The sequence below is a fragment of the Aedes aegypti genome, chromosome 1, assembly GCF_002204515.2.
Source record: "Aedes aegypti strain LVP_AGWG chromosome 1, AaegL5.0 Primary Assembly, whole genome shotgun sequence".
Taxonomy (NCBI): domain Eukaryota; kingdom Metazoa; phylum Arthropoda; class Insecta; order Diptera; family Culicidae; genus Aedes; species Aedes aegypti.
Window position 1 is genome coordinate 140,134,231 of NC_035107.1, and position 21,281 is coordinate 140,155,511.

General features: G+C 35.5%; 1 protein-coding gene across 6 annotated transcripts in view; it reads left to right on the top strand.

Annotated features, from left to right (window-relative positions):
* LOC5580105 (ataxin-1) overlaps positions 1 to 21,281 on the top strand; it is a 126,768-nt gene that overhangs the window by 99,245 nt on the left and 6,242 nt on the right. For all 6 annotated transcript variants that reach the window (XM_021848737.1, XM_021848757.1, XM_021848729.1 and 3 more), the window contains one exon: positions 5,726 to 6,610. In XM_021848737.1, coding sequence (XP_021704429.1) covers positions 6,429 to 6,610 — 182 coding nt within the window. In that variant the 5' untranslated portion in view covers positions 5,726 to 6,428. The remainder of the gene's footprint in view (positions 1 to 5,725; positions 6,611 to 21,281) is intronic.

Here is a 21,281-nt window from a genome sequence, read left to right on the forward strand (position 1 = left end):
AAATTCACTGAAGTTCTTTGTTTTGTTTTTTTTTTAATTTATTTTTTAGTATCATTTTAAACATTACATTCATTACTTATATCTAGGTGTTCTATGTTATTCGACAATACTATCATCTTAATTTGGTAAAACAAATTTAAGATTTTATTAACATTTTGTTAACAACATATTACATTTCATTTGCCGTAGCAGTTCAGATTTTTTACAGATGAGTTGATTTCACCTGCTTAAAAGAGAAAAAAAAACACGTTTTCAATTTACTTAACCTAAATATATAACGCATTATTCGTGGCAATAAAAGATTGTAACGATCTTTGCCTGAAATTATTAACTATTTTATTTGACATTTGTTCCAATGTTTCAACATTAGATATTCTACGTAACTCATTGATACTATTCCAGGGAAGAAGCTTTAGAATCATTTTCAAAATTTTATTTTGAATTCTCTGCAGAGCTTTTTTCCTGGTATTACAACAGCTAGTCCATATTGGTACAGCATACAACATAGCTAACCTAAAAATTTGTTTGAATATCAAAAGCTTGTTCTTAAGACAAAGTTTTGATTTTCTATTAATAAGAGGATAGAGACATTTTACATATTTACTACATTTGGCTTGAATGCCCTCAATGTGATTTTTTAAAGTTAAATTCTTATCTAGCATGACAACATGTCTACTTGAAGGTTTCAAATAAAGAGCTTTTGGTTTATGTGGGAATATTATTAGTTGAGTTTTGGAAGCATTAGGAGAAATCTTCCATTTCTACAAGTATGAAAAATGACGCAAACAAGGATTTTTGACATCCCTGAGGTAACTCTGGTAAGTCAGTTGTGAAAATATTCTATAATATTGGTCCCAAAATGCTGCCTTGGGGAACACCAGCTCTTACAGGAAGTCTTTCAGATCTGGAGTTTTGATAATTAACCTGAAGTGTACGGTTTGACAGATAACTTTGAATTATTCTAACAATGTATGTTGGAAATGCCAAACGCTGTCGAATGTTTTTTCTACGCCTAGAAGAGCAAGACCAGTAGAATAGCCTTCAGATTTGTTGGAAAGGATCAAATTTGTTACACGTAAAAGTTGATGAGTGGTCGAATGTCCATGGCAGAATCCGAACTGTTCATTGGCAAAAATTGAATTTTCGTTGATGTGGGCCATCATTCTGTTCAAAATAACCTTTTCAAAAAAGTTTACTGATGGAGGAAAGCAAACTGATTGGACGATAGCTAGAAGCTTCTGCAGGATTTTTGTCTGGGTTTAAAATTGATACAACCTTAGCAGTGGCGCAACCAAGGGGGGGTTTTGGGGGTCAAAACCCCCCCCAGAGCAGAAAAAAATATATAATTTTAGTATTTTGAAATTCATTACTACGATCTACATACACTTGAGTAGTATTTTGTATTAACATTTATATTTTTCTAAGTTGTTGCTTTCTTATTAGTAGTATAGCAACGTAATTTTCTCACTTTTACTGGAAATTTTATTTCAGGCATTGAACGATATGTTTTTCGAACATATGTTCAGATAAATTTGATTATTATTAAGAACTGATTGATGAAACATCCGAAGCTTCTACAATCTTTCAGTTGGTCATAGCCAAATTTTGTGACCTTCAGAGCTGAATTCTCTGTGAAGCAATTCTTCAGTTTTCAATGATAAAGAATAAACTCATAGAAAAGCGATACCGTTCCTAAAATCACAAATATTTGTCAAGCTAGGAATGATTTAAAACATACAATGATGATTTTCCTCGGACCAACTGATTTCAATAATCGCAACGTTCCATATTGCAACTTAATGTACAAGAAGATCATTCTTATCGTTGAAATCTTGAAAAAGTATTTGGAGACAAAATAGGTGAAAAATGATTGAACGTGATCACGCTAATGTAAGTGCATCAAATTCAAACTATTAGTGTAGAAAACGACGAACTTTCGAACAAATCACGAAGGATGAAGATTCACCGTTTTATCTCAAATTTCAAATATGACTCATATTCCGAAAAGAGATAATTGGATTATCCTGTGCAGAAATTTAAAGATTTAATTGAAAACCCATCGTTTACAATATACTGTTTAGAATATAAATCATGTTTGGGATTTAAGACAAAATGGTCGATATCAGAAAATTGGAATTTCTATGGTCTGTTTTAACTTTTTCTATTTGAAAAGTAAAATTTTCACTTATTTTTGAAAAGAATAAACTATCCTTTGAAACACGAAGCTTGTTCTATCCGGCATATTTCGAAAAAGTTTGCAATTTTTTTTTTATTAACTCCCTTTAATCAGTGGTATAAGTTTATATGGAAAAGTATGCCTAGAGTGGACGAGAGATGCTAAAGTTCGCAAATGTTGCTTCATCATTTATGAATGTTAGTCTAAAAATATATTTAAATTGTTCCACTTTCACCTTCTAAAACCCCCCTTAAAGCCGAATCCTGGTTGCGCTACTGAACCTTAGCATTTTTCCATTTGTCAGGAAAATTTGCAAATTGCAAGTCCACTTTTTTGACATTTTACGGTGCCGGTAGTTCTCTTTTTCATTAAGATGTGTTTATTCTTTCTAAATACAGCATCTTTGAAACATCAAACTAGTCTACTTGAGGATTCCGTACATTGAATAACAATGCAACGCATTTTGACAACTTCTCAATCCAGCAACTGTGTTTCGTGCGCAGCAACATCGTAAAATTTTATCAAGTGGATTGTTTTTCTTTTAATTTAATTATTTATCAGTGTTTTCATATTATAGAAACATCTCCTGGAAGTACAAATGAGTTGGAACACTGAAATATCGTGATTATGACGTCAACATCTGCCTGAAATGTATTGATCGTGGAATGTCGCTCCGAAATTTAACTATTTGCGAAGAATTAAAATAATCACTGTTTCAGTACACCTTTGGGGAAACTGAATAGGCTTCATGGCAATGGGGATGAGACTTTGAAGACAATTTGAGGTAAAAAAATAGAAAATTTATGTAAACTTGACGATAAATGTTGTGTTTACATATTTTTTCTCATAGCTCTTCAATTTTTTGGTATAATTGTTGTTTTAAGTGGGTTTATCATACTTGTGAAACATCTTAGATATCTTTTCATCTTGTTTGCATCGTATTTCATCAATATTCTTCAGCTGTGAATGGTTTTGCAACCATATTATCAAAAACAAGTTATTTCAATTACAGTGACCCAATGTCACCCCCTCTATGGGGTGAGATTGGGTCATTTTTCATTCACTTCTAGTGCCTCTGTTAATAAATATTTTTCTTTAATTTTTTGAACAGTTGTTAATGTACCATCAAAGTACATACACACCAAATTTGAAGTTTATTGGAGTTAAATTGCGATAGTTATTCAATAAATAATTCGTACACATTACTTTTTGACCCATTGTCACCCCCAACGACGGTAGTACTAAATTCGGTTTTCATTTACTTATAGGTATTCTACTAAACAGCTCAAAGATTTATTATCAAGTTATACAAGCCGAATCTCCACCGTGAAAAACCGCATTGTTTCAAAAAACGACGTGAACCTTCAGTGTATTATGCTCCGGACAAACGAAACAACACTGGTCAAATATTTCGCATTTCTTTCACCACTGGACTATCGCAAAAGTTTTTACAAGTACGGGAACGCCAATAAAAGTGCGCGATTGCATTTAATCGAGTCGGTGTTCTCAGCGGGGTTAATCATCGCAGTCCAAAGAATAAGTGCTCAGAAGACACCAACATGATTCTAAGCAATCTCGCACTTTTATAAGAATTTTCGCACTTATGACGCCGCACTTCGCAGACCAGTAGTGAAAGAAATACACAATATAACAAAACTTAGATAAATATAGTTATTGAGAAATTCACCGATATCCGAAAAAGGGCTAAGTTACGATGTTGACTAATTCTTCATGTAGCTGGCAATACTCCTTACATAAAACCTAGAAGTATCTCAAATGTATAGGAAAACAAAACATCCTTCCGCTGAGAACAAAAATAGTTGATGTCAATTCCCATTAAAAGTTTCACGTAAGGTACAAAATGATTTAGTTAACCCCCTAATACCCAACCCCGCTTTTAGACGGGCTGCATTAAAAAAATGTTTGAAAAGTTGAATTATTTGATAACCTACAAATGCGTGCTTCTCATTGATTTTGTAATACAAAAAATTGTACATTTTATATTTTTCTACAACCAACCTGTCTCAGAAGAATGTCAAACCTGTTTTTTCATTAGTTGGGGTAAGTGATCCATTAGTTGTGGGTGTTCCTATAGTTGCGGTAGTGTCATTTTCACTGATTTCATTGAATTACCTGCAGATCCGACATCGTCAATCAACGTATTGACTTGTTGATACACGAAATAGCAGAAAACATCTTTCAAATTGCTTCAAAATTGATGAAATGCCACCAAAACTGCTAAAACTCGCCTCACTTGTACCAATAGTTGCGGTAAAGTGTTCCTATAGTGGAGGATCCTGTAAGAAAACCACGGATACCGCAACTATAGGAACACAAATTAAAAATATACCTCAACTAAAGGAACAGTGTACCAATAGTGGAGGTATTATTTTTCACTGACATGCCGATGGTTACTGCGATGAAATCAATTTTCTCATTAAGTGAATGGTCGTTACTTCCCGTTACAACAATAATATGTACATGCATTACGCTACTTGAATTTTGAGCGGTTAAATTAAGTTGAACCGTGCTTAGTACCTCCACTATTGGAACATTTACCCTATGCGGAAAATAAAATATGTCCTGCAAAAAAAATATTCTTTTTTTTTCCAAAGCGCCGTTTTTATTTTTTGTCAAAAATTGATGACCAGAAGAGGCTTCAAGAACAAATGAAAAATTATAGGTATGTTCAAAATAAAATAAAAAACCAAAATTCGCGAATAAAAGTCAATCATTACCGAAATGGTGCTTATATCGATTTTAAATAACGAAAAATGATATTTAAATCACAGCTAACTAGGTATGTAACAAAACTCAATATATCAACCCAGCTATGAAAGGCACAACCTGAATGTTATGCAAAGAAGTAGCAGGAATTCAATACTTTACGATAAAATTGAAAATAAAATAAGTTGCTTTTACCTTCCAAAACTTCTCGAACAGATTGACAAGAAGGACAATGACAAGAAAGCAAACTTTAATGTTCAATAAAGTTTGGGACATATGCAATGTTGTTTCAACTCACAGCTCATTTTGTTTAATATCGCATAAATTTATCCATAACATTTTACATGGGATTCCTTCGATACTATATCCAAGATTGCAAAATACTTAAATGAATATCCGGAAGAAGAATGCAAAATTTTCATGGAATTTTCTCTTTGTCAACCACTACCGTCACTCCTACGGGGTCAGAATGTCTTATATTTATAGTTCAATATTTGGATCAAAAGCTAAATATGTGCTTGGTAGCTAAAAAATTGCCTATTATATTGAATCTATATTGAGATGCAAATCTGACCGTATAGCAATCGCAGTTTGTTTGTTCGTTCATCTCGCCGTAATGACGCACCCGTGTAACATGTGTGGTTCCGATGGCTAATCTTTCATTCAGATCTCATTCACTACAGTTGTTCCCATTCAGAAGCCAAGATACACTAACAAATATTTTCTACTACACCCCCAATCCCAATCTGTTGTGTACACTAGATATTTGAAAAATGTCCGTATTATTTATAGTATTTCTCGTCATTCTCTTGTTTATTTCAGCGCCGATAGACACCTCAACGGTTCGAGCCGGTCCCAGAGAGCGATGAAACAACAGTAGTCTGTATGTGTACGATCGGGGCAGACCCTGCAATCTCTCGGTCAGAGAGTAGTATACTTAGAATCGCGGCATTCCGACCAGAATAAAAGCACTTACTGGGCATTTGTGCAACAACCGGTCACGAGACGTCGAAGCAAGCGTTGAAGTGTAGCGACACAGCAACGTATATACCTATCTACCTATCCTACGGCTACTGTGATCGTGAATCGTGAATATCTCGCGCTCGTATCGTCGGTATGAAATCACAAACCGCAGGAGCGAAAGCTGCGAAGTGAGGGAGAGAAAAAACAGATTTTTCGATAGAATTACGTCAATAGAATTGATTTTTAATGGATTCGAATGTGGATGGAAGTGAGTTCAGCCCGACGAGAGCTGATAGCAACAACCAACAACAGCAAGAAGAAGAAAAGAAGAAACCATAACGAGCTCTCGCCGAGAATGGTGGTGATATTGAACGTGCAGTGAAAAGAAGTGGAAGAATTTTCTCTTTTTTTTCGGGTCGATCCGATATCTGTATACGAGAGTTTGTATGGAAGACATCAACGATTTATCAGTGAAAGAACATCAGACGCAGATTTGTTTTCGAAGACCGGCCGTCGGTCGGGAGCCTCGGCGCTGTATCATCAATCTGACAAAATACGGCCAATGCTTTCAGCCGTGGAGAACCTAGGATCCGGTCGGGTTTATCCCCATCCGTTTCCAGGGACGGCGGCACCCTCGTTACTGGGGCAACTTCCACTGGCGGCTGCAGGCCTACCGTTGCTAGGACCCAATATGGTCGATATGTCAGTTGCTGAGTTTGCCCGACCGCATCCCAAACAGCAAAGGTGAGTGAGCACTTTTAGTATCCATCTATACAGGCGCATGTGGTGGTGTGGTTCAATTTATGATGAATGGCGTAATCTTTTAGGGGAAATCTAGAACTTATCGATACATTCCAATGATTGTTTTTTGTGTGTTATAAGAAAAATCTTGTTTTGCATTATGTATTTATTTTAGGAATTTGAAACACTTGTGTATATATTACGTTACCAAAATGTTAGTTGGGTAGGGGTAAGTAGGACAAGTTGGCCACCTTAAGAAAATGTTGATAAAAATGTTGAAAATAATATCTAGGAATCTACGGATTTTTGCACTTTCCCTACAACTCTTAGATCACTATGATTTCCGTTGTCTTATGCAATTCACAAATTATAGGTTTTTTTTTCAAAACATGTATGTTTCGTGTCGATTTATTACCGATGGGATGATAAATTATGCTCTATAACCTAAAAAGGCAATCATTGCTTACACTACACTTGAAAGTTATTACAGTCATATTTGAGTCGATATTGAAGGGACCATCAATTCATGGAAATATCGAGTCATGGAACAGAAATCCTTTAGAAAGCTGTTTCGAGGGACCATCATAACAACCATGATTTCATATTTAGTATGGTTCCATGAGTCAATATCGAGTCGATGTTCTATGCATGGAGGTTTTACTGTAGTACAGTGGGGTTCCGTTTTTGGCATGCTGCATTTTTGGCACCCCACAAAATGAATAAATGTTTGGCAAAATATTTAAATACCATTGGAATTTGTTTTTTTTTTTTGTATATATTAATTTGTTTTGGAAATATTTTGAAAACAATCAGCTTCACTGAGACTTACTCGGGCTATTATCTTGGTTGTTGAATTTAGATATATGAGTGCAGGTTTAAACCATTTTTTTGTAATACAATTATAATACCAAATTAAGATATTGACCAATACCCCATTATTACGAGTTATTTGTTCCTCTTCTGGTATCGAAGCCGTTTAAACAGCTGATTGATAAGTAGATGAAAAAACCGAATTTAGTACTATACCATTTAGTTCCACTAGAGTTTGTATCCTTTGACAGATACGCGTATTTCGACCTCAACTGTGAGGCCGTCTTCAGTGTCGTGTACTAGAATCGACTTAGCTGATTGATGCACTTTGTTCAGAAAAAATAGTCACTAAAGTCGCAATATTTTTTTGTTATTTAAAAAACATCCTGTTAATCTGAAAATGAAAAGTTCAAAAAGTTAAAGATTTTTGTCTGTTTCCTAATATTTTTCAGGTGAATATTCCTCATAAATTTCTGTTGAGTTATTTTTATTGGGGCTTTTGATAAAACTCCGAGAAATGATTTTTTGCTGAGGTATTTCATTTGTTAGCGGAATACGCAAACAGTGACGCGGGAAGTGGGTAGGACAGGTAGGACATGTACTACGCACAAAAAACACCTGGGTAGGACAGTCAAAGGATTGTCCTACCCACGAATCAACAAAACAAAGAAAAAATAAGATCAGCAGAAAGCTTGAAAAATGAATTGAATCCATCATCTGTTCAATGAACATACAAATTCGATCAACGTCGTACTTATTCCGATACGATAAGGTTTTTCATGGTATTCTCATGCCTGGTAAAACGTGACATAGTTTGTGCATGACCCTCAAAAGTTCTGGCTCCTGAACGATTGAGAATATCTATAGTGAAAATCCTTGGAAGCTAACTTTAATAAATGCAACAAGAAACTTTTCATTAGAAAAACAAAAGGAGAAATCTTGTATGGCATTTTTGAATGAACCAATTGATGGTTTTAAAAAAAAATACGACCAACCCTGCATATTTATTGGGACACATTGCCGTGAACATTCCTGAAAGTAATTAAAAAAAAAACTTCTGTAACTTCCATAGAGATTTATCAGAAGATTATTGGAGAATCTTTGGATGATGAAATGGATTGATCCAATACCAGTCGCATCGTGTTATATACAACACGAGTGTGCTGGTGCTAGCGATTTCTGAACGTGCAATCATTCTTGATATAATTTATCAAAGCATTGCTGAATCTCTTGACGATTTTCAGAGCAATTCCTATAATACTCCCACAGCACACTCTCTAGAAGTTCATGGCTGATTCAGAATAGCCGTATAAATATCTGGAAGTAGTCCTGAGTTAACTGAGTTAATTATTCGATCAATTTCTGGATAATTTGTGGCATAATTCATAGAAATATTTAGAGAAGATAATGTCGATTTTTTTTTGCAGAATTGTTGAAGAAATTCTAACGAAATATTTGATAGAGTTTCTGCGCGATGAATTATCCAGGTTACTTCGGCGCAAAGAAAAAAAAAATACTACACAAATCCACCGATTTTTTGTTGTTCATCCATTTGTTATCTAGAAACAGATGAGGAAATTAGAACAACCTCACTGCTTGTAAATGAAAGCAGTTTGTTCTATTTCTATCAAATTCATCTAATAAAATTGATTTAAAAAGGTTGTAAAAATAAATGATATTTATATTTTTTAATATGAATGATAACAAAAGTTGATTCAATTAATGATCCTGAAGGCAGAACTGATAGTAAGTATCTTTTTAGAGACTTGGGTTCTATTTTAATGCAAGTCTCTATATTTAATTGAAAGTCTCTAAAGTATCTTCTTTCCTTATTCTGCTTGCATTGAATCCAGATGTAAAATTGTACATGTTCCAAAGAAACGTGCTGAAACTACTACAAGTTCAACAGGCTCTTCGAAATTTTCGTCTCAGATTTCCTGAGGAATTATCACAGTGTTTTAATTAAGAACATTTTCATGGTATCCTACAGTAATCTCTCCAGAAATTCTTCTAGAGATTTCTCTACCAATTCTTCCAAAAAATTTCTCCAACGATTCTTTTAAGGATGCTTAGGAAAATTTGCTCAAGGAGATCCTCAAGAACTCCAGAGCTACTACATCCAGTAATTTCCTCAGGTATTACATTGTTTTTTTTTCCAAAGCTATCCTAGAATTACTCCAGATATTTTTTCAGTAATCCTTCAACCGGATTCTCCAGTTGTTACTCTAGTTGTTACCGAGGAAATTCACATTGGTTTATTCTAAGATGTTTGATAAAAAGCTTGGAAAAAATGTTTGAAAAGAAGCTTAAGTTTAAGGGACGTTTTGACCGGGAATCTTGCAGGATGTCTCTGGGAGATCAATGAATGGATCACCGAATAAAATATTAGAGGTACTAAGACTTCCTCGACAAATTTCTCAAGGGATTTTTGGAGAAATTTAGTTGCTTTCTGTATTAATTTTTGGAGATATTCCATTTCTGTGGTTCTCCTTTGGGAAAATCCAAGTTGAATTCTTGAAGTATCCTAAACAAAGTTTTTGTAGAATTTCCCTATTATCGAGAAATTCCTTGGGAAATAATCACTATATATACTCCTTTAGAAATTTACGGAGTAATACCTGAACATTTGGGTAAATATCTGAATAAATTTCTGATGACATTCAGGGAGAAAATTATGAGAAATACACTCGTCGTAATGTAACGAGGAGTACTTAAAAAGGTCCTAGATCTTAGAGAAATGTCTGCTCTGATGTTATGAAGAATCATTACACAGCGCAACAAAAATGACATTTTTGCCTGCCTCAAGGATCAAATTATGTGTCTCTAGTAGATGCGGGGTTGCTAAATCTGATGCCGTTCTCAGAAATTTCCCAGCACGTCACAATTTTTAGCCACAGGTCGCCAAAGTTGTATAAAACATTGATTTTATTGATGTTTACCTAAAATTTAGAGTATATTTTATCAAACTTTTTTGTGATCTTATCCACCTAGCTTGCAAAAGAGGACTTAAACTTCCATTTTAGATGTATTTTGATTGAAACAACATGATTAAATTTAGATTAAACCGATTTTTTCAATATGCTTGCTGTCTCCATACAAAATTCTTCGTTTCTTTTACATGGCAAAATACAATACTTTTCTAAACCATCAAAAAATAACTTCTCCGCGTCAAAAGTATCACAAACTTTGATTATAAGTATTTTTATACACATAAAGTTTGAATTCTGTGGCAAATTAAGCAAATTAATTGCCATACAAGCTGGCAAACTTGCATGCAAGTTGGCTGAAATAGTCAATTTTTGCATTTTCAACAACGAATATTTCAAAAACTAGACGTGCTATGATATTTCTGTAAACGGCAATGGATTCAGCAACCCTAAATTAAGTAAATAGAGGTATTTTGATGCTGGAGACAAAAACGTGTTCCGCAGTGTTATCTTATCTATTTGCTCCTATTGGGTTTCATTTTATTTTCTTGATTATTGTTTGATCTCCTCCTGGTTAGTGACCAAAAATCTAGGAACTATGTTTTTTGTTGAGCAGAAAAATCACTTAAAAATATTGTTGAAATGCTTGAAAGCATTAGAATCTACTCAACTCAACTCAAAACCGACCAAAATATACCTTACACCCCTTTACGTTTAAGCCCCTCAAATGTAGTAACTTTCACTTTGCGGTCCAGGGTTAAAATTTTTCGCAGTTCCACAAAATATTTGCCAACGTGTGTCCTACCCATGGTTTCAAACGGGGACGCGCCTCTGTACGCAAAGAACTAGGTATATACCGACTGCTAATGCAAAATACTCATCCGATTCGCTTTGTCTCAAGTTTTTTAAGAATCAATGGCACTCGGGAGCTGGCATGGGGAAAATTAGATTGAATTTTATAGGTATTCCGCTACGAATTCCACCAGAACCTACTGGAATGAATGTTTAAAGAAATCAAGTTTGATTTTTTTGAAGAATTCATGGATTTGCTATTCAGGTTCAAAGTTCTCTGCCGACTGAAATCAGAGGTTTGGAGAACAGCCTAGCTTAGATACTACTGCTTTTATTCAATTGATTTCTAATTAAAGCATATTTTGGAACTCAAGTATTTTCCCGGTCGGAACTGTGGAATTATTGCATTTAAATATACATTTTAGCTTCTAGGTATTTCTAATGGATTATCTTCTTCTTGGCATCACGTACTCACTGAATCAAATTCTGCTTTTCAGATTAGTGTTCAATGAGCTTTCTTTGCAAAGTTGCCATCTTCGCATTCGTTTATCGTGATGACCGATCGGGAAAGGATCTCAGACACATTCAGCATGGCTTTGCTTTGTAGCCGCGGACTCTAACCACTCGGCTAAGAAAGGCCCTAATGGATATAATACTTGTAGTTTTGAAATCATTTTAAGTCACTTTTTTGATCATTTCAGTCACTACAGTCACTATTATTATGCTATCTGACCGCTACCATCCCTGCAACTGACAAAATTGAAGCTGGAAACGATTTCCCACTATGCATAGTTTTAAACCAATCATTTTCAATTTCCGACATTTTTTCCAGATATGTTATTTATATAATACTAAAGTTTCCTATGCTAAGCATAGGAAACTTTAGTATTATATAAATAACATAGCTGAAAAAAAAAACGCTTCCGCTTATTTTGTACCAAGGACCTCCGTCAAGAAATATGTCCCGGGCCCTTCGGAGTAAATTTTTTATTTAAAAATAATATGCTTTGAGTGAACGAAACTAGCTTACGTTTGCAATGTTGATTCATTTTTTAATGTTGACTTTATTTTTAAATTATGCTGCTCTAAATTCTCTACCCCCATTTTAGTATCCCAAAAAAATCATAACCTCTAAATTTACAAACCCCCCTAGAACCAAATCCTGGTTGCGCTACTGATCAGTACTGTTTTAAGATAGTGAACTGCATAGAGAATCTGTATTATATTTACCTAACCAATTCAAAAACATCATTGTAGAATAAGTCCTCAAACAACTTGAAATGTTCTACTGGGGGTGCATAACATAAATAAAGTTGGATGAAAAAATTAATTATTGGTTTTCATTCCAGAATCCAATTGGTAGTGTAAACGATTTGACCTTCAATGCTGGCCTTCATGCATGATTATGCTCATACGTGTTGTATCTTCGAGCGTCCTTTCCAATTTCCTACATATCTACGTGTGCTGAAATATGCAATAAATCGTGGACACAGATATCGACACAGGATCATCGTACTGCTCGCAACGCTCTCCGCTCGCGTTGGGGTATTATTTAATCGATTTTACTATAAAAATACGCCCAGAAAAGCTAACGAATAAAAGAAAACGGGTATAAAAATAAACCTAATGAAAAGTTCAAGGTTGTTTTCTCTTCTCAGTCAACACGTTCGTACCCAAACTACACACAGAGCCAGAGCACAAACTGCCGCCAGGGAGCTCATGTCGACTGCTGGTTCATGTGTACATTCACATACATTCACTTCGGCTCCTAAACCCACTCCCTGGCTGTCGTCGTCGGGTCATTCCCGTCTCTCATCCCGCAGACGGACCATTCATTAATTTAATTTTTATCCGCTCACTATTTTTCGATTCTTTGCCTTACACGCGCTTCCACTACATTACCTACTCTATTCTCATTCTTTTACCGTTTTTCCATCACCTTCGCCGTTGCCGTCCGTCGTGAATACCTTCGCGGACTTATTCAAATTGGCCTGCCCTCTCGTCGCCTGTATGTAGGCTTAGAGCGGCCACTCGTCACCACCCCCAATCACTCAAAGGCGAACAAATAATGCTGACTGGGGATTAAGGTGGCCCATTTTTATATGGGAAAAATCGAATTGGTAAAATCTTACGTTACACACCTCACATTTGGTAATTTGCACCCCCAGATTCTGGGGGTCAGTCCCATCTGTAACAAGTTGGAATTGAGAGAATGGACTGACAAGTTTACAAATTCGTTTTCCATAGAAATATTTGAAAAAAAAATCCAGATGAATGTAATATGTTTTATTCTCAATGGAACATTCACAATTTGCGTTCCACTCCGATAACTCTCCGAGAAAAATTTAAAGATGACCTAAACACGGTTCATGTTAGTGTTTCCCGGTGCGGACATCTGTAATGGGACTGATATGTGATTACTTTTCAAGATGGGACAATCCGACTTGGTGTTTTTTCCTGATTTTACCGAACAAAATCTGTTGCCTCATTAGTCTAGCTAAAGATCATGGTGATATACGTTGAAAACTGATATCAACTCAATTTTGGACCACCCTTCAGAGGATCCACCCATCCACCTACTCATTGCAATCATCATCAATCTCTGCTGCGTGGCTACAGAGCGGAGCATCGCATCGGAAAAAGGATGGTTAAAATGTCGCTATCTAAAAATATCTGCAATTGAGCCGCGCACACATTCCTGGGATGTTTTTCCGACCAGTGTACGTGTGTCGGTGATCTGTTTAACTACGGCAAGTGTACGTAGACGGGGCAGCTGATCAATATAAAGTGCCCAAACATTGGCGTCACGAGGTACAATGGGGGCATCCGCGGGATGTAATTGTAGTATTTATGAGAGGGTAGGAAAATGGGAATTTAACTAGTTAGTAGTAACAGTTTAGCTAACCTTTTGTGAATTATTCCACCATGCATCATATTTCTGGTTACCCAAAACTACTTAACCCTTACAGTATAGATATTTAGATCTATAAGTCTATCCAGTGAATTATTGAAAAAAAAGACACGGACACCGTCTTCAGCCATTTAACTGCACAGACTGTTATACTTAACACAACACTAGACAACGGACAAGCATGCTCCAGTGGCACAGCCGCGAAACATTCCTGACGAAAAATTTCAATGGCAGAGCACGATGCGATTAAATCAAAGACAAATTAAGGTGGAGGTATAACGAAGCCAAACCTCAAATTTTCAAGAGCACAAATCTAGAGAATCAGACAGCGGTTTGAGCTGAAAGCTTAATCGATTGGTCACACGCTGGGGGTGGCCAATCGATTAAGTTTTTAGCTTGAACGGCTGTTTAGTTCTCTAGATTTATGCTCTTGAGAATTTGAGGTTTGGCTTCGATGCATCTTCACCTTAAAGATCCCCATGTCCCTTGCAGTTGCCCAAAATTTTATGGCTCATAAGGTAATCTAGAATGCCGTTCAAAGTGTACTGCGATCTGTCAAACTTGGGTACCTTTTGCACTATCGAGGGACCAAATGCAGTACTAGAAGTGAGCCCGAGTGGGACGGACCTGATTAAATGCCAGACGACACTAACCGCACGGCCACGAAGGCCACGAAGCACCCCCCCCCCCCCCTCATGAACAAGATTCGCACACAAACAGATTCAATAAAATATATTATATAAGATTTTAAGTTCCATTACTATTTAAAGTAATCTTAGAGGCTACGGCTTCAGATCCACAATCGTAAGTAATGTTCGTTGGACGATTCATCAACTAACTATGTTTATAATCAGCTTTGTGATATATTCTTCTTCTTATTTTTCTTTCTGGCTTTACGTCCCAAGTTGGGAGTGCCAACTGTGATAGAGCCTGCTTTTCAGCTATATTCACATTATTAATTATTATTATTATTTTCTTTATTAGGGAGATTTTCAGCCCACGGCTGGTTCAATTATTATTCGCCGTTTTTTTTTTGCATTTGTATTTCGCGTGGCAGGTACGAAGATACATCTTCGACCAGTAAGATTCGAACCCACAACCCTCAGCTTGGTCTTGCGTTAGTGATAAATTAGGGGGGTTCAAATGACAGCATAAATTTAGAAATTCCATCTCATATTGCTTTCTTACAATATCTATATAAATAAAAATGGAATGGTGTTTTTATGTCACGAAATGGCTTACGAACGGGTCAACGGATTTGATTGATTACTTCTCCGTTTTGTTTGTCAAGGGTTCCGACGTGTTTGTGTGAATAAAAATCCCAGGATATTCACCGGGAAAGTTGGATAAACGAGAGTGCACGGAACTGTCATTGTGTATGGGACGATTCATAGTGTTTTTCAACAGCCTACTTGATGGCAAGACGAAGTTTTCCGGGACCACTAGTCTATCTATATAAATAAAAATGGAATGGTGTTTGTATGTCACGAAATGGCTTGAGAACGGGTGATTGGACTTAAATGATTCTTTCACTGTTGAATTCGTCCAGAGCTCCGGCGTGTTTGTGCGAAAAAAAAGTTTAGGAAATTCTTCGGGATAGCACAGTGGTTTAAAACTCAAAAAACACGATCATCAGCTTTTTCAGTATCAAAGAGTGAAAATATTGCCATACTATATTCGGCAAAGTTAATGCATATGTTAAGCAGCAACTTTTGACATTTACAAATTTTTGACTTATTTACTCATAAGTTATATAAAATTTTTATTTTCTCTGTTTGTCGTTAAAAACATTTGGTGTCGTCGGCAAAGTTGTTGGAATTGTTAAATGAAGAAAAGTTGTCGAAGACACTTTAACTCTATCGATTAAAATAAACGATGTATAGCGATTTTCATATAAAAACCACTTCAAAAGTACAAATACTCACTTAACTTTTTTCGTAGCGATTTTCATGGCTTACAATGTTCTAGGACTATGTTTATATTTTCAAAATACAAAACTTTGCTGAACATACCAAGACAATATCTTTATTTTTTCTATGAGTTATAAGCATTTTATTGTGGGAAATTCACCTTTTTTACACTAATATATCTCGAAAAGTTGCAAAAAGTTGCAAACAAAATTACATGCATTAGAAAGGCCAACATCTGTACTATGTTTTCCAAGTGGACTCATCCGTGCCTTCGCGTGTCTTTTCCACTTTTCTACCAGTTGAAAATTTGAATATTTGTATGTTCAGCAAAGTTTTGTATTTTGAAAATATAAACATAGTCCTAGAACATTGTGAGCCATGAAAATCGCTACGAAAAAAGTTAAGTGAGTATTTGTACTTTTGAAGTGGTTTTTATATGAAAATTGCTATACATCGTTTATTTTAATAGATAGAGTTAAAATGTCTTCGACAACTTTTCTTCATTTAACAATTCCAACAACTTTGTCGACGACACCAAATGCTTTTAATGACAAACAGAGAAAATAAAAATTTTATATAACTTATGAGTAAATAAGTCAAAAATGTGTAAATGTCAAAAGTTGCTGCTTAACATATGCAGTAACTTTGCCGAATATAGTATGGCAATATTTTCACTCTTTGATACTGAAAAAGCTGATGATCGTGTTTTTTGGGTTTAAACCACTGTGGATAGTGGGGAAAACGGAAGAATACTAATCTGTCATTTTCTACACGGAACTTGCATGGCGTTTTTCTACAGCCCAGTCTTCTAAGATCATCCTTCTGCTCCAAGATTTAAACAAGCATGCTTTGAATTCATCCTAATGAGCGGGATCATTTTGAATCCTGATTTTTTTAATCTCAGCGTGCGGGATTTGTGCCAGGAGTCAATCTCAGGATTGAATCACTGTCATTAGGCTCGCAGAAGATCAACTGAATACAAAAATACCTACCTGAAAGTACAAAATGTTCCTTGTGTCCAATATATATGACGTTTCAATGGAGATTGGGATGAACTAAACCTATGGAACGAGAGGTTCAGGAAAACAATAAAATTATATCGGTTCAGAAACGTCCAAGAGTTGCATCAAACCATTCTAATGGTTGGCTCTTCTGGCGGTCATTACCAGTTTTGGTGAGGTGTATGAAGTCTAATATTTCACGGCATAAAAATTAACAAGGCAGGCTCTTTACTGATGTAAATATCAAGTTTCACTGTCAACATGTGACGTCACTCCTATCGTACCATATACCTTCTGGACCACTAGATCATTTTTTTCGTAAATTTGTTCGAGGTGGATAGGAATGACGTCGTCAAGTAGCTGTCAGTTTTCGGAGTATATCACCTTCTTAATTTTAGTACACCGTGTAATATTTGACCGTTACAGCATAATATTTAGTAAATCCAGGCATGCTCTTGTGGAAGTCAATTATAAAATTCTGATAGCATTTCATTCATGTGCTCTGATTGAAAGGAAGGAGTCCCATTTTAGTCATTACACTTCATATAAGTAGATCAGAAGGCTATCAAAAAGCGACGATAGACTCATCCCAAACGTCCTGTCAGACAGAAATATTGCCAGAAATATCGTTGCTGACTAGATTTATTTTACCACCAAACAACTAATCAAGGATTCAATCCTCCCATACACGTGGCATGATTCATTGCATGCCTGGATTTGAACCAAAAATGCGCGCGTAGCAAATCTTGCTCTGGTGATTTTAAATCTCAGCAGCTCTTGGATTGGGATTTTTTGAAGACTGCTACAGCCTACTTGATGGTAAGACGAAGTTTTCCGGGACCACTAGTTTATGATAAAAATCATTGGTGTAAATAAGGGGGGGGGGGGCACGGGTGGCCTGACGCCCCAGAAACATGGCTTGCCCCCAACCCCCCCCCCCCCCCCGAAATATTTTTGTTAAAATAAATGACAAAAGAATGTTGAATATATGTTTGCTAAATTGAAGAATTGGCAGAATTGATTTGATCCATTAGCAATACAACTATGCTCTTTAGAAAATCCGAACTCATTAGCTATTGAATATGATTACAAATTTCAATACAAGGTTATATATTTTGGGATCAATTTTCTATTCTGTTTGGCTGAAATCAATTGTTTTGAATTACAATACGAATCTTTGTTACTGAAAGACTACCTTTGCCCTACCTATTCGAACCGTAGGCCGAATCATCGAAACATTATTACACGGTGGGTTAAATTTTGTTAGATTGCGAGCAATTCTAAGATTTTTTTGTAAAATCCAGTAAAAATCAGTCAGAGGATAAAGATTTCTTTTCAAACCATTTAAAAAGATCATTGTTTTTGAGTATCTCCTGCTTCTGTGTTGAACTTGCATAAGATTCTAGTTAGAATTTTAACAGAATGATGTCAGTCTAAGGACTGTTAATTATATAAAGTGAACACTTTATTTATGCTATATGTTTTTTTTTATTCATTGATAAAATCTTAATGGGTTCTCTACAATGTTATGAAAATATAAAATTTTAAAAAAAGCATTTGGTTGAAGAATTAAATATTTTTCCAAAACTCCTAAGAAAAACCGTTCGTTAAAGTTAAGCGTTATTTTTCGCATAAGAAAAATCCTCATTTTCATGAACAAATTGTATGCTTACTATTCTACTAAAGGTAGAGCTTCAAAAAAATAATTAAAATTCCACCATTTTCTGACACTAGGTCACTCTAGTGATTCATACTTTATGGCCAAATTTGATTAAACATCTTCCTTTTACACCCAGCAAAAAAAGTAGTGTGAAATGCGTGTTAAAAACTGGTTTAGATTACTAGAGAAACTATATTTGTATAAAACAGAGTGAAATCTTGAGTTTGAATAGCATTCTTAGGTATATTTTTTTTTCTCTTCATACTAATTTATTAAAAAAAATCCTACTTTTAAAATCTTGTACGCATATTTATCGATCTACAGCAAATTGTAAGCGTTTTTCTCCGAATATATCAAATAAACTAAACAAGCAACTCTATGAAGGCGTAGGTTGTTTTTCATATTAATACTATATTAGTTCTTCCGTCAGAACGTAGTTTAAACCGAAAAATTCCGCTCATATCAATTCCAATTGAATTTTAAAAAAATCGATGAAAAATTATTTTTGTTGCTCCAAAAATAACTTGATAATTTTTTTTTGCTGACTTCGGATTGATGATTGGTTCGAAATCGATACTTTTTGGTAAATACCCTCGAATTTTGAGGTGTACTCTCAAAAACACCTATATTCTGTAGGTAATTTTGTTTTGTACGGCGTCACTAATTATATTTTGTTCTGAAAAGTGACCCTTAGTTGGTGCATAACTGTGGGGTGACTATAAAAATAGGTAAAACCTGACCTCCAAACTACAAATCCAGCCTTAACAACAAATTGTATGTCAACTATGATGCGTCACTTAATTTCCTTCGGTTTATGATAATTTTTATCATTTTGTATGATATTATGCGTTGAAATTGGATCACACATGATATTCTGCAAAAAAAAAACAATTAGGTACATGTTTGCCCTTAGTAAACTCCAAAACGCGTGAAGTTAGGAGTATAGGGTCTTCGAAAAACGAATCCTTACAAAATTTCCAATATTTTTATGGGTTTATAATAATATTAGTTTCAAGTTAGATACCCACTATTGATGATACAGTCAACACGCCATTACTCGATATTCTGTATCTCTATATTTCCCCTAACTTGATGGAATGCGCGATCCCTTCAATCTAGCATGCATTGTTACCTCTATGAGTCGATACCTCTCTAACTCGTGTTCCCTAACTCGATGCTATCCTATAGGATACGTTTCCTATGTCCTCTCTATCCTCGATATTTTCAAGAAAAGTTCTAAATGTCTTCCAACTGGTCATAAATTTCATGAATTCGAATATTATGATTAAATTCATAGTAAAATTTGAGATAGCTGCGCGTTTACCGCTAATGCTATCTGGGACACTCTGCTTATAACGTTACTGAAAACGTGACGTGTTGCTTTGATCGCAATGCCTACTTGATTGCCTGATTTACAATCGGATGTCATCTTCACATTCTTCGGCACTAGAAGTAATCGCAAGGCCACTGAAGGCATAGGGTTTTGTCAAGGCAGATTCAATGCCACACATTAGTCATATTCTACCACGGATTGAGCACAACGACTGTTTATGGTTATCCAAGAATAACTTGGAGAACAGGCCATCAGGTCTACAAGCGTAACGAGCAACTTTCAGAACATTGCGAACTAAGATAATACCCAAACAGGCTCATATAGTTAAATTCTGCCCAATTTTTTAATCTACGACAACTAAAATTTATCCAATAACTCCTTTTAATATAGATCTTTAAATTAAAAAGTGTGACCAGTGATCTCCTGAAGATTTGTGAACACTATTTATATCTATAAAGACCAGTGATCACCGAATTGCGGCCCTTGAGAATGTTTTAGGAAGCAGGCCGCATGCTGTAATTTCGTGATTACCTAGCTATGATCTGTTGTTGTTGCAAACAATGCTTTTGAAAATTTGGAAATAATGACAAATTTGTCTTCATCTTCTCTTATTGGCCATTTGCATGATTGTCAAGTAAGTGAGGAATGTAGAATCAATTGTAATTATCTGCATCAGGAACAGCCAGAAATCTGTTTGAGATCCAAAAGTTCCTGCAATCGTGCACCATTCCTCCATTTCTTTATGGGTAGTATAGGTCTTCCAATCTACAAACCGTTGATTTTTCATATATATCTTGTTTGTTCAGTTATACTGTTATCTACTACAGTTATCTACTAAGATTTGAGTGCGACTGATGATCTTAAGATCGTAAGATCTACAAGCGTAATTAACGATTTTTCAAATGTTGTTTTCTTTTTCGTCTTCTTAGCAGTACATCCCAGGGATAGAGCCTGTTTCTCAGCATAGTGGTCTAAGAGCACTTCCACAGTTATTAACTCCAAGCTTTCTTTGCCAAAGTGGCCTTATTTGCATTCTCTACGACCAGAAAATTCTAGGAAATTCCTATTACGAACAGATCCTGAATCGAACGGGAATTGAATTTAGGCATTGTCAGCATGGGTTTTGCTCTGTAGCCACGGACTTTATCACTTGTCTAAGAAAGGCCTCCGGAGTTCAGTTCGTTATCAATTACAATTATCATTGGGAACTATTCGTCTAGCCGATTCCTTCAGCCATCCAAAACCGGAAAGAAACCGTTTTCAGCAGTGTGCCAAACGGAACTTGTTACGGCAAGACCTCTTAGTGGAGCTCAAAGGATGTCGCTAGCTC